A 15,754-nucleotide genomic window follows, 5' to 3' on the forward strand; every position below is an offset into this window, starting at 1 on the left:
TTTCAGCCATAGGTGGGTTTCTAAACATTGTCATCTTAGTTACATTGATATGTCTTAGTTGTAGTGACATTCTAAATCCACCCTTCCAGTGGGATCAAGATAATCCAATCGGCATCAAAAAATGACATTTAATTATTATTAAAGGTCAGATTGGATTACCAAATCTGAATCCCTATCCAGAGGATCAGAATCAGTTCGCCACTAAGTGTGTTGTTGACGAAACCTGTTCTACTAGCCTGAGTTATTATACTCGACACTGCCATAAATGTTTCAAATCGTTAATTCTAATTATTTGTGTGATTGGTGTAGCCTTACCTTGGCCATTTTTTGGTAGCCGTGTGGTTCTCTCTTGGACAAGTTGTGGGTTACCTGTCAAGAGGAGACACACGGACGCCCGGCTGGCTTAGCTAGCCTAGCTAGCCTGGAGCCTCAAATGGAGGATGCTATCAAACATTTTCAACGCTGCAGGAGCTGTGTTAATTTTGCTTGATTCCGGGACAATATGGACCGCCCGGACTTTCAATATAACAACTGTTTGCTTGCAGAGGACTACAGGGGCGAAGTGGCAAACAAGTAGCGAACCTGGACAAGCTACTGGGGAATCCACGGGCGGCTACTTTCTCTTTCATTTCTACCCCAGTAGCGGGACGCCGCTCTGGTCTGGTGGAAGTGTCACCGCTGTGTCGGCTCTCCACAGCCGACTGGCTGATACTCTGCAGGGATCCCTCCCGAATGGGTCTCCCCCTTCCCTAGCTCCTGGATGACTTGGTAGATGTTCCTGTTCTCGATCCTACCAACCAGCCATGGAGATATGTCACTTGACGTGGAAGTCAAAAACAGCGTCCTCTGGCAACGGCGCCTCCTTGGAGATGTTAAGCTTGGACTGGACACAGACCAGAAACATTCCATTGATCAGGGACTGGGAGACTATTCAGGATCGAGGCAAAGATGAACGGAGCAAAGTATTCAGTTAGTGCTAAATACGGCTGCTAGAATCCTGACTAGAACCAAAAAATGTGATCATATTCCTCCAGTGCTAGCCTCCCTACACTGGCTTCCTGTTAAGGCAAGGGCTGATTTCAAGGTTTTACTGCTAACCTACAAAGCATTACATGGGCTTGCTCCTACCTATCTTTCCGATTTGGTCCTGCCGTACATACCTACACGTACGCTACGGTCACAAGACGCAGGCCTCCTAATTGTCCCTAGAATTTCTAAGCAAACGGCTGGAGGTAGGGCTTTCTCCTATAGAGCTCCATTTTTATGGAATGGTCTGCCTACTGTCATGACGTTGGCCTGTGGGTAAGGTTTATGACCCCCCCATAAATACCTTTCTCCCTTCCCCTCTCTCTCTGACCCTACTGAAGGACTTGAATAGCCTGTGTTAAATATAGAGAGTCTGGGAACATCAAACAAATGGGGAAAAGGAACCATCTTTTGATAATAAAACCAGTTGGAAATATGCTTGATAACGTAATGAGTATGTATGTCAGTTCATTGTTATCTGAGACATTATGATTGATGACAGGACGACATAAACTGTACCTGAGAAAGTATACACCCTCTAGTTATCAGAGTCACATGGAATTGTTATGCAATTGAAATGTTTGATATTGAAATTGTTTGTTAGGAGATTAAATGTAATTTTAGCTTCCAAATGAGAGAATTGGGTTTTCATAAGGAAAGTGCCCTGCCCGATCAGTGGCCAACCCTGTGAAGAGACATGGGGTTATAAACGATGGGGCGCCTCCTTCCCCCCTCTCCACTATATAAGCCTTTGACGAGGGGATGGCCAGTATGTTCCAGTACGGGAGGTCTGCAGCCTCTGCGTCAGAAGGACACACATGTTAACTAAACCATATCAAGGACAGAACTAAGCCAACCTCGGCGTGAGCTTTGATGGCGAATGGTATGAACTTTGAGCTTATTCACTACAGAAGTGATACTTCCTAGCTGTTGAGTTAGCCGCTGCTAACGTGGGCTAGGAAAGGATGGACGACGGATCTAACAACCAGTCTAACAACCAGACGAAGATACCACCACGTACCCAATTTACCACCATTGACATTCTTCCACTACAGGAAGATCTGTTGGCCAACCCGGCCAGCATCTACGACCAATCTACCGAAGCACAGCTCAGAGTAAATATTTATTGCATTTTCCTTTTCCAAATGGGCGGTAATTTAGAATGCATAAGATAATGTATTTACGATAGCATAGCTGCTGTTTCTTTGTTCCTAAGTCTTCCCGCCCTTTCATTCAGGCCCAACCCCCCTTTCCTTTGTGTAACCAGCTTTCATACAGGTTCCGTTCACCAGGGGTGAATTCTGTATGACATTGTATTCTGTGTATTTGTAATTCTGTGTGATTAGTTAGGTATTTAGTAAATAAATAATTAAACCCAATTTTGTATTGCTGATTCAACTTGCTAGCCAGGGTTCGTGAAGATAACCAAGAATTTACAACTTTCATTATGAGACTGAAAATAAGATAAGGGTTAATATTGACTGCTATCGATGTAAAATATTACTAAGTATTTTAAGAGTTTATTCGGAAGATAACAGCTCTATAAACGTTCTTCTGTGGTGCCCCGACTTTCTAGTTAATTACATTTACATGATTAGCTTAATCAGGTAATATTAATTACAGAGAAATAATTTTATAAGTTAGCATGTCATATCAATTAATCCGGCATAGCCAAAGACACGACACTACCCATGTGAGAGACGCAGACTCAGTCTCAACCTTTAAGTCTTTACTGAAGACATCTCTTCAGTAGGTCCTATGATTAAGTATAGTCTGGCCCAGGAGTGTGAAGGTGAACGGAAAGGCTGGAGCAACGAACCGCCCTTGCTGTCTCTGCCTTGCCGGTTCCCCTCTTTCCACTGGGATTCTCTGCCTCTAACCCTATTACAGGGGCTGAGTCACTGACTTACTGGTGTTCTTCCATGCCGTCCATGGGAGGGGTGCGTCACTTGAGTGGGTTGAGTCACTGACGTGGTCTTCTTGTCTGGGTTGGCGCCCCCCCCTTGGGTTGTGCCGTGGCGGAGATCTTTGTGGGCTATACTCGGCCTTGTCTTCGGACGGTATGTTGGTGGTTGTAGACATCCCTCTAGTGGTGTGGGGGCTGTACTTTGGCAAAGTGGGTGGGGTTATATCCTGCCTGTTTGGCCCTGTCCGGGGGTATCATCGGATGGGGCCACAGTGTCTTCTGATCCCTCCTGTCTCAGCCTCCAGTATTTATGCTGCAGTAGTTTATGTGTCGGGGGGCTAGGGTCAGTCTGTTCATCTGGAGTATTCTCTTGTCTTATCCGGTGTCCTGTGTGAATTTAAATATGCTCTCTCTAATTCTCTCTTTCTCTCTTTCTTTCTTTCTCTCGGAGGACCTGAGCCCTAGGACCATGCCTCAGGACTACCTGGCATGATGACTCCTTGCTGTCCCCAGTCCACCTGGCCATGCTGCTGCTCCAGTTTCAACTGTTCTGCCTGCGGCTGCGGAACCCTGACCTGTTCACCGGACGTGCTTGTTGCACCCTCGACAACTACTATGATTATTATTATTTGACCATGCTGGTCATTTATGAACATTTTAACATCTTGACCATGTTCTGTTATAATATCCACCCGGCACAGCCAGAAGAGGACTGGCCACCCCTCATAGCCTGGTTTCTCTCTAGGTTTCTTCCTAGGTTTTTGGCCTTTCTAGGGAGTTTTTCCTAGGGAGTTTTTCCTAGCCACCGTGCTTCTTTCACATGCATTGCTTGCTGTTTGGGGTTTTAGGCTGGGTTTCTGTACAGCACTTTGAGATTTCAGCTGATGTACGAAGGGCTATATAAATAAATTTGATTTGATTTTGATTTGATATAGAGAGATCCTTGATGAAAACCTGCTCCAGAGTGCTCAGGACCTCAGACTGGGGCGAAGTTTCACCTTCCAACAGGACAACTAGCCTGAGCACACAGCCAAGACAGGAGTGGCTTCCGGAAAAGTCTCTGAGTGGCCCAGTCAGAGCCCGGACTTGAACCAGATCGAACATCTCTGGAGAGACCTGGAAATAGCTGTGCAGCAACGCTCCCCATCCAACATGACAGAGCTTGAGACGATCTACTGAGAAGAATGGGAGATACTCCCCATATACAGGTGTGCCAAGCTTGTAGTCATACCCAAGAAGACTTGAGGCTGTAATCACTGCCAAAGGTGCTGCAACAAATTACTGAGTAAAGGGTCTGAATATTTATGTAAATGTGATATTTCAGTTTTTATTTGTAATAAATTAAGAAACATTTCTAAAAACCTGTTTTTGCTTTGTCAACATGAGGTATTGTGAGTAGATTGATGAGAAAAACCCCAGAATTAATCAATTTTAGAATAAGGCTGTAACTTAATAAAATGTGGAAAAAGTCAAGGGGTCTGAATACTTTCCAAATGCACTATAATACAAGTAGTATCAGGAATTCCACAGGACAGCTGTCTAGGCCTTTTACTTTTTTAATCTTTACTAATGACATGCCACTAACTTTAAGTAAAACCAGTGTGTCTATGTATGTGGATGACTCAACACTATATACATCAGCTACTACAGCGACTGAAATTAGTTTCAGAGTGGGTGGCAAGGAATAAGTTAGTCCTACATATTTCAAAAACTTAAATAATTATATTTGGGACAAATCATTCACTAAACCCTAAACCTCAACTAAATATTTTAATGAATAATGTGGAAATTGAGCAAGTTGAGGTGACTAAACTGCTTGGAGTAACCCTGGATTGTAAAACTGTCATGGTCAAAACATGTTGATACAACAGTAGCTAAGATTGGGAGAAGTCTGTCCATAATAAAGCTCTGCTCTGCCTTCTTAACATCACTATCAACAAGGCATATCCTACAGGCCCTAGTTTTGTCACACTTGGACTGCTGTTCAGTTGTGTGGTCTGGTGCCACAAAGAGGGACTTAGGAAAATTACAATTGGCTCAGAACAGGGCAGCACGGCTTGCCCTTAAATGTACATGGAGAGCTAACATGAATAATATGCATGTCAATCTCTCATGGCTCAAAGTGGAGGAGAGATTGACTTCATCACTACTTGTTTTTGTAAGAAGTATTGACATGCTGAATGCACCGAGGTGTCTGTTTAAACTACTAGCACACAGCGCAGACACTCCATGCATACCCTACAAGACATGCCACCAGAGGTGTCTTCACATTCCCTAAGTCCAGAACAGACTATGGGAGAGGCACAGTACTACATAGAGCCATGACTACATGGAACTCTATTCCACATCAGGTAACTGATGCAAGCAGTAGAATCAGATTTAAAAAACAGATAAAAATACACCTTATGGAAGAGCGGGGACTGTGAAGACACACACACACACAGGTACAGACACAGGCATATACACACACATGCTAGCACACGCACTCTACACACACGTACATTGAATTATTGTTGTATGGTGGTATTATACATTTTGTATTGTAGATATGTAGTGGTGTAATGTTATATGATGTACTGTTTTATCTTTTGTTTTATGTGTGATATAAGTGCCATAATGTGTTTGGACTCCAGGAAGAGTAGCTCCTGCCTTAGCAGCAGCTAATGGGAATCCCTAATAAATACAAATAGTAAATCAAACTTCATAAAAGTGCTAGGTGGATAGTAGTGTTACAGAGAAACAACAACAAAACAAACCAAAAAATGTAATACGTTTTTCTTATTATATATATATATATATATTTTTTTTAAACAGGACAAATCTGAAGGGGCACGTACCCGTCTGACCCCTATGGGGATGACGCCTCTGGTGTCCTGAGCCAATGAATAATAACAGGGTGGTAAGGTTGGGCAGAACTGCACCCTGGTATTGAAGAAGTGGCCCAACTAGCCTGTCTGGCTAAAGAGTGGGAGGGACTTTCACCTGTAGTGAAAAGGTGTAGTCTAACCTGAGCAAGGACAGAGAGGAGCAAACATACTAAGGGCCAGCAGTGACAATCCAGATAGTCAGTGACAGAGGACAGAGAGGGAGAGAGGCAGACAACAACATTGATCAAAGCTCAAGATTTGAAAAGCATCCAGCTGCAAGATGCCAGCTCTGTGGCGCTCCACTTTCGTCCTGGTGATGATACTGCTTGCCATTAGTAGGCCCAGCCTGGCATCTCAGGCAGGGAAAAAAGAATCTCAGGCCACAGGAAATGGAACAGAACATACTATCACCACCCTGCCCATCGTTATCTGGAAGTGGGAGGAAATTCACTTCCCATATCTGGTGGCACTCTGGATCCTGGTCAGCTGGCTCTGCAAACTCGGTGAGTTCCATACATGTACATCAGTGGAAGTTGGTAACTTGAAAAATTGAGGATGGGAGACTCACGGTATATGCTCAGAACACAAGGAGATGACAAATGAGGGTATGAGGCATGAGTTGGGGTGTTCAGAGGCTTGACGTCAGTGCAGGACAGGGGTTGAGGTGTTCAGAGGCTTCAGTGCAGGACAGGCTCATCATGGATGGATGGTGTTGGAAAAGAGCTCCACTCTTCCGTGGGGGGAGGGAAGGATTTGACAGGGAAGACAAAAAACAATAACACAATACACTACACAGTTACACAAAATATCTGAGAATGAGTTAGTCCAAGCAAGTAAAATCATTGATGTGTAATAATGTGATTGTGTTTGTGATTGACTCTACATACAGTAATGAGAGAAAATTGATAGGGGTACTCACAGTTCTTGGAGAGGAAACATTCAATGTGCCAGTAGATGAGCAGGCACATGAGAAGTGACATCAGTTCATGTTAGGAGAGAGTTGACAATGGTAGTGGAGAGGAGTGGTCATCACCTCTTAATCAGGGAACAGGAGGGGACTTAGCTGTAAACACAAATAGCAGATACATTCCATTACAGCTGCGCCATCGTAGTTTTGGGCAACGAGTTTCTCCATGAAGTTAAACTCAGACATATCAGAATTCACAAAGTCAGACACAGACTGCACATCTCGCCCACTTGACACATCAAAGTAGCCAAAGAAACATTCCTGAATAAAGCCCTGATCATCCACATACCTGACAATAACTGACAACTGCAAGCAGACTAGTTGCACCATAGGTCCCAGCCTATGAAAGGACCCGTTTTTCCTAATCAGGTGACATGGTTTAAAGAAAACTCCTGAAAAAAACTCCTGGCCCTGGGGGGATGAAAATCCTGCCAAACTGCAATAACCTTAAACTTGTTTATATGAATTATATTTAGACTAGATTAAGAGGGGGATTTCCTCTACCCAGACGCAGAGATAACAACTAACTGATAGCGAATAAAACTCACAGGGCTGAGCTTGCTTCATGCATGTTTGCATCATGCAGGCCTATGCAACTGTAGACCCGTCATCGCTATTATGTTGATTGATTAATTCCAGTTAATTATTTTGGATTGAAAACGTATAGGCAGCCTAGCCAAGTTGGAATATAAACCAAATTTGATGACATTCACATTTTCTCCTCACACAAATGGACTATAAATACAGAACTTTACCAATGTGTTTACCCTGAGCAGATGGACAGGGTGCATAGGCTGTATGCAGCTGCTATTATAAGTAGCCTACAGTTGATCAGACTGAAAAATCGTCTCGTTTTCATCCCATACAGTATGTCAGATCTCTAATGCAGGGGATCTTAAACATTTTCAGCCTGGGACCCAAATGAGAAATTCTGTGTTTTCCTGGGACCCAAGCTTAGGAAAATATGCAACTATACATAAATATCGGTACATTTCATTCCCCTTATGCCTAAAACAAATGCAATATAGACAAAAACAAATAACAATTAAATAGTCATATAAATAACTATTCATGTTTATTTTCCCCCATCAAAAACACTCTTACATATCTGTAGCTAGGTTGTAACTGTTGCTGTTAAAATACAATACATCATTTTCATTCTGAACTGGAATAAACCGATTGATCACATCACACAGATGTATAACAGAAAACACACAGGCTTTTTGATAGTGCAACCCTAACTAACAGTACAGATGAGAAATGATCAGGCCTACTGTACATCTTACTGTAGAAATTATTTTTGAAAGAAAGTCTAGGTTGGAACTGCTGCTGTTGAAATACAATACATATTTTTTATTCTGAACTGGAATTAACTGATTGGTCACATCACACAGATGTAGACCATAAAACACACACACAGTGAGAGCATGTCTATTCTGGGTTCCATTTTTGACAGTGCAACACAGGTCATGCTCAGCCTTGAAACTGTTTCTGTACTTGTTTTGTAAGTATGTCAGAGTTGAGAACCCCGACTCGCATAGGTATGTGGTGCCAAACTGGACCAGAACATCTACTGCTTTCTCAGTCAGACAGGAGACCGCTTCCTGCTGTAGATGAGTAACCCAGAACTGTGCGAGTATGTTTGCCTCAAAAAGCATCTTGTTTCAATCAGTTTATTCCAGTTAAGAATACAATGTTTTATTGCATTTTAACAGCAACAGTTCCAACCTAGACTAGTTTTCAACAATAATTTCTACAGTAAGATGTACAGTAGGCCTGATAATTTGTCATCTTCATCTGTACTGTTACTAGGGTTGCACTATCAGTAGCTAGCTGGCTTTGACGAATGTTAGCTATGTACAAGGCCAAGGGATTGTTTGAAAGAGAAACACATCTAATGTTACTACTATGAGAGTTAGTTAGTAACGTTACTCCCTTGTTTCTGCTGATCATCACCTGTTATGAAATGACAACAATGTCTTGCTAGCTGACTTACTTTTCCACTGTCGAAGCACTGTTTCCTGAAGCATCCTGCCATGTTCTGAAATAACTCCCTGGGTTTAACATCATGCTGTGGATGTTTGGTCAGGACGTGTCATTTTATTCATTTGTTCGTTATGAGAGACTCATTACTAAGCACTTCCCCGCACAAAACACATTGTGGGCGCTCCTCGTTATACGTTTGTAATGAAAGAGAGTGAAACTCATCGCTGTATATGCGTTTCATGACAATTAAACTCAGTCAGAACTTGTGGCTAGCATGAGTCCATTTCATGACAGCAGTGAGTGATGGCGAGTAGGAATAACAAGTTTGTGGCTTGAACAACAGCGCTGCATCGTGTGTGTCGCAAAGTAATCTTCAAGAAGCACACTGCTCCCTCTCGCACTGAACAGTTTGCGCAGATGCACTTGGCTAAATCAATTCCAGTAATTAATGAAATAATTACACATTTACTCTGACACGTCGTGACCCACAATTAACAGGTCCGCGACCCACACTTTAAGAAAGGTTGCTCTAATGTTTAGGTGTAGCCTAGGCTGCTGCAACATTTATGTAATGTTTTAGGTGTAGCCTAGGCTGCTGCAACATTTATGTAGTGTTTTCTTGTGTCTGTCCGGAGTGATTGTGTTATCACCTTTGCTAAATAAATACAAAATAAAAGTGGAAAGCCCACTTGAGCGGCACAAAAAAGGGCTGCGTCAACCTCTCTCTTTAATCTCACTTTTAATGGATGATGTGATGGAAGCTATAAAATCATTCTCACTTGATTTCGGCATCCCAGAAAAGACAGTCGAAAGTTCCATATGTTCAGCAAGTAAAGCATCGTAACGTGCAATTACCTCTGCAAGCTCCATGTAGTTTCCATCCTTGTAGTTGCCCTTGCATGCCCCAAAATGAAATGGTGTAGACAAGGTGCTTGTTTCTTCTTACTTTCTCATTGTGTTGGTCAGTTTGAATACGCAGACCTTCGTCCATTACATGATCGATGCCGCTTTTTCCGAGAATCTTGAATCTGATGTGGGCATTTATATGCTCTCTTCTTTTGTTATGCTGTTTACCTGAATGATCGATGTTCTTCAGGTCACTGTACCCCCTTTCACCCAAGGCTTTCCAAAAAGCAGGCAAGGCCAGCAATACAGGCAGCTTGATGGAAGGCTCCCTCTTAGCCAGCCATACTTTTGATACCAATTGGTATTGAATTCCCTCACCTTTTCATCCTTCTTAATCAAACTGATCTCAGGCAGAGGTCGACCCTCGGTTTCCATGTACACCTGAGAATGAAAGGGGTTCTTCAACAAAAAGTCCACAGCATTTTCGGTAACATTTGCCATTCTGCCAACCTGGCGGCAAAAACTGCATGCTCGCACTGGTAGCTAGCTACTGCTACTTGATACTGAAGTTAGCAAGGCAAATGGATTAACAATTCACTATCTGGACACAATAAAGTAAAAAAAAAAAAAAGAAAACATTTAATTATATACCTCCTCTGTCTCCTGTAATTTGAAGAAACTAATTTGAATTGAATAATATAAAAAAGAATGCTCAACTATCACTTTTCACTCTCAATCTCTAACCAATAATGTCAACAACTCACCAAGCCTCTCAACACATAGAACCCCCCATAATTGTTATGGGTGTAAGATGGCACAGTGATGCCATCTGTTGGTAAATGTTAATTACTGCAACTCCAGTGTTTTACCGGTGTGCTTGAAATACCCGGATGTATTGCAATATACTGAACAAGACTGGTTACTCGCATCCATGCCTCTGTCTCGTCATTTAACATTCAAACAATAATGCTCTGCGGCACAACCCCAATACAACACACTAGGTTCATTCTCTGATCCTAATCTAATGATTGGATGGACAACATGTCAGTTCATACTGCAAAAGCTTTGATTGGTTGGAAGTCGTCCTCCGGAAGTGGTCATAATTACCATGTAGGTCTATGGAAGGGGGTGAGGCCTACGAGCCTCCTAGGTTTTGTATTGAAGTTAATGTAGCCAGAGGAAAATGGAAGCCAGCTGTCAACCGGCTACACCATGATGCTACCCCAGAGAGTGCTGTTGAAGTTACTATAGACCTTAATTGAAAAACAGTGTGTTTAAATCAATTATTTGGTGAAATATTAATATATTTAGTATAGTTTTATCTATAAAGGATAACTTTTGTTTCACTATTTTTATTTTTATGAAATTTCATTGAGGAGGACAGTCCTCTCCTTCCTCCTCTGAGGAGCCTCCACTGATGTACATCCCCTTCCCCAGGCTACTCATCTTTATAGTACTTCATTGTTCCATAGATTGCCACCTTCTATTCACGCTCTGAGAGTTTGTTTGCTTACGCTTTACTTTACCCTGAGTCATAAGAACCAACATTAAACTGTCATAATCAATACATAACAGATGTTATAAACCAAGCTGGTGTCAGCTTAAGACAATGACTTTACACTGTCATGACACAGCAAATTAACTGTGTGTTAGTGTAAAATTGTTCTTTGCAGATTTGGACATCAGGTGACCGTTTAATTTATGCAGGACTTATTTATGTGTTTCAACAGAAAAGCTGAGAACTTTGATTGAGTCTGGCAAGCAATAATGTAATTTGTGCTAATGTATATGCGTATGTACAGATATGAGTTATGGAGTGTCATCTTTTGAACGTTAATTGTTAAAGGTAATGGAGCATCTACCGTGTTGTGTTATGTTTAGGTCTTGTTTGTTGTGGTGACATGGTGGTCAATAGCAATGTGAGTGTACACAATAGACACAATTGAGATGTGACATTGATTAACCTTTTTGTGTGTTTGCGTAATATAGTGCATACACTGTGCATAGATAGTTACAGTGCCTTCACAAAGTATTCACACCCCTTGAATTTTTACACATTTTGTTATTACAAAGTGGGATTAAAATGGATTTAATTGTATTTTTTTCCAATGATCTACACAAAATACAACAAAAAGTGGAAGAAAAGTCTAACATTTGTAAAAAAATAAATATATACAGTATATATAAAAAATACACTAATATACTGTATCCTGATAAGTATTCAACTCCCTGAGTCAATACATGTTGGAATCACCTTTGGCAGCGATTAAAGCTGTGAGTCTTTCTGGGTAAGTCTCTAAGAGCTTTGCAAACCTGTATTGTACAATATTTGCACATTATTCTTAAAAAAAATCTTCAAACTCAGTCAATATGGTTCTTGATCATTGCTAGACAGCCATTTTCAAGTCTTGCCATAGATTTTCAAGCCGATTTATGTCAAAACTAGAGGTGTGCCGAGTACTCGTATTTTTTGTAATTATCCGTGATGGGAAACATTATTTTCAGCAGCCAGCACGCGTCTCTCTTTCACTCAAATAGTGTGAAGCGCTGTGTGCTCTAAACAATGATTGGCTAGTTCTTCTGTCTGTAAAGAAATGGGCAGGGTATTGTTGTAGCCTGCTGCAACGATTGGTTTAGAACAAGTCACTCTCCCTCTGCACTCATTTCCCCAGAGAGAAATTCACTCACTCATCTCAGGGCACAAGTCTCCCCTTTTCCAAACATTGTGTATTAATCAGAATCCGTATCTAGTCATTGTTGTTCAATCTACTTATTTCTTGTCGACTTTGCTGAGGCCATATGGTTGTTTTTGTCTGTCTACTTGGTATTGTTTAGTAGGCCTACTAAACTGTCATTCTAATTATTCCATTGCTGACAACGTCTGTGTTATGTCGCAATCCAAGCCCTTGCTTGCTTGCTATTATTTATTTGCATACTGTTACGGCTTGGTAGTCGTGGAGGAGGAATGAGGCGCAGGAAGCAGCGAACACAGGGTAGTGGTGTTTTTAATATACACTCACACAAAAAACAAATGTTCCCACACACACAGGGGAGAAAGTACATACGGCGTCAAAACAACGTCGACACGAACATAAGCCGTCTGTCAAAGAAACAATCATTAATCCCGCACGAACAGGAGCGGGCCAGCTAAACTAAATAGCCCCTCTAATGGCTAATTGACCACAGGTGTCACAAAATAAAAAAAGGGAAAAGCAAAAGGGAATCGGTGGCAGCTAATAGGCCGGTGACGACGACCGCCGAGCGCCACCCGAGCAGGAGGGGGCGCCACCGTCGGTGGGAATCGTGACACATACGCACAGGCATGTTCACCGAGCGACATATCATTAGAAAATAAAATGGCAAATGTATATGGTTCATTTTTATTCCACATTTTTAAAGGGGTAGATTGTTTATTTTTATAATACAAAAGTTTTGCTCCTCTCAAATGTGAAACAATATATGGGGCAAACAAATTAGCCTACCTTCATCTAAATCTGCGTCTGGAATAAATGCAGGAAGTAGTAGCTAGCCATGCATTAGGCTATTTATGTACATTTTTATCTGTCGCGGTCTTTTAACAATGTGTGTGAATAAGTGAAAGAACAACGATGCGCTCTGAGATGCACTCTTGAGTGATAGCGCAGTAATGCACACTTGAGGTATAGGCTTTACCGGAATTTAAAGCTTTTGGGTTTTCCAATCACATAGTAAATCTGATGACTATCAAGTGTGATAAAATGGATATGATTATGAATACGAGTATGACGAATCAGTACACCCTTAGTCAAAACTGTAACTACGACATTCAGTAACATTCAATGTTGTCTTGGTAAGCAACTCCAGTGTATATTTGGCCTTGTGTTTTAGGTTATTGTCCTACTGAAAGGTGAATGTGTCTCCCAGTGGCTGTTGGAAAGCAGACTGAGCCATGTTTTCCTCTAGGAATATGCCTGTGCTTAGCTCTATTCTGTTTCTTTTCATCATAAAAACTCCCTAGTCATTGCCAATGACAAGCATACCCATAACATGATGCAGCCATCACCATGCTTGAAAATAAATATGAAGCGTGGTACTCAGTGATTGTTGTGTTGGATTTGCACCAAACATAACACTTCGTATTCAGGACATAAAGTACATTTCTTGCCACATTTTTTGCAGTTTTACTTAATACCTTATTGCAAACAGGATACATGTTTTGGAATGTATTTATTCTGTACAGGCTTCCTTCTTTTCACTCTGTCTATTAGGTTAGTATTGTGGAGTAACAATGTTGTTGCTCCATCCTCAGTTTTCTCCTATCACAGCCATTAAAATCTGTAACTGTTTTAAAGTCACCATTGGCCTCATGGTGAAATCTCTGAGTGGTTTCCTTCCTCTCCGGCAACTTAGCTAGGAAGGACTCCTGTATCTTTGTAGTGACTAGGTGTATTGATACACCACTCAAAGTGTAATTAATAACTTCACCATGCTCAAAGGGATATTCAATGTCTGCTTCTTCTTTGAGAGGCATTGGGAAACCTCCCTGGTCTTTCTGGTTAAATCTGTGTTTGAAATTCACAGCTCGACTGAGGGACCTTAAAATTGTTGTATGTTTGGGGTACAGAGAAGAGATAGTCATTCAAAAATTATGTTAAACACTATTATTGCACACAGAGTGTGACTTGTTTTGACGTATGTGACTTGTTAAGCAAATTTTTACTCCTGAACTTATTTAGGCTTGCCATAACAAAGGGGTTGAATACTTATTTACTCAAGACGTTTTAGCTTTTAATTTGTGATTAATTTGTAAACATTTCGATAAAAACATAATTCCACTTTGGCATTATGGGGTATTGTGTGTAGGCCAGTAGCCAAAAAAATCTCAATTTAATAAATTTTAAATTCAGGCTGTAACACACAAAATGTGGAAAAGGTAAAGAGGTGTGAATAGTTTCTGAAGACGCTGTACATAAACATACAGTACATGTGGGGAGGGTGTTTGCCATGCATATGATGGAGGAAATGCACAGCATTGATGAGTATTGCATGCAGATATAGACTACCATATAGATTTACATATGGGCTCTCCTTGCAGATTACCTCAAATTATGCTGGTCATTATTGTCACGGGTGTCGTAGGGTTTAGACCAAAACGCAGCGGGAAAATGTATACTCATCTTCTTTTATTAAAAGGATAAAGAAGGAAAACCAAAACAAACACGTATACAAACAAACACACGACGACAAAGAACAGGCCGGTAAGGCACAAAGCTATACACAGCAACAATCTCCCACAAAATCCCATGACAAACACATTCCTAAATATAGGACCTTCAATCAGAGGCAATGATAGACAGCTGCCTCCAATTGAAGGCCCCAATCCCCATTACCAAAACATAGAAATACAAACACCTAGACAGAACATAGAAATAAACTAACATAGAACGATAACCCAAAAACCCCGGAATACATAAATCAAATACCCCTCTACATAAACAACCACCCCGAACCATATAAACCAAATACCCCCTCTACATGAACACATACACAAACACACCCAGAACCACATAAAACAAATACCCCCTGCCACGTCCTGACCAAACTATAAGAACAAATAACCCCTTTACTGGTCAGGACGTGACAATTATTCCCTTCATTTTATCCTATGCTGACGTCTATGAAAAAGCCCCTCAAAACGTAACCACAGTATTTACACTGGTGACTCTGAGGAACACTTATCAAACAGCTTCAAGAATATAACACAAGCTAGTACTTATTTGATGCCATTAACATTAGCATTGTTTTACAGAACTAATAGAAAAATGTAACTACATATGCACAGTTGAGTATAACACCATGAAGGTTATGAAATCAGTACCTTGCATGTCCGCGGTTATAAAGGAATACACAGAATGCATTATGCTCCATACATAAATATGGTGTGTTACAGTAGAAATGACATAACACGATATACAGAAACATTATTATAATAACATAATAAGGCACTTACTTTGATAGAAATGCACACAGTAATTATTAGTAAGGAAAACAACAATGAAGGCAATGCAGGCATCAGCCGGAAATGCGCCGGGGCTAAAAGTTCTGTCAGGTTCTGTTTTGACTGGAAATGCGCAAATGTCTGCATAGTTGACCTGAGGAAACAATGGTAGACTGCTT

General features: G+C 41.2%; 1 protein-coding gene across 1 annotated transcript in view; it reads left to right on the plus strand.

The window, feature by feature from the left end:
- Positions 1-5,909: 5,909 nt before the first annotated feature.
- The window catches only part of LOC115176105 (sodium/hydrogen exchanger 3), a 58,369-nt gene continuing 48,524 nt past the window's right edge, over positions 5,910-15,754 (plus strand). Inside the window, exon 1 of the mRNA XM_029735917.1 lies at positions 5,910-6,302. Within this exon, the coding sequence (XP_029591777.1) occupies positions 6,080-6,302 (223 nt within the window). The 5' untranslated portion in view covers positions 5,910-6,079. The remainder of the gene's footprint in view (positions 6,303-15,754) is intronic.

This window comes from Salmo trutta, chromosome 36 (assembly GCF_901001165.1).
Source record: "Salmo trutta chromosome 36, fSalTru1.1, whole genome shotgun sequence".
NCBI classification, from domain to species: domain Eukaryota; kingdom Metazoa; phylum Chordata; class Actinopteri; order Salmoniformes; family Salmonidae; genus Salmo; species Salmo trutta.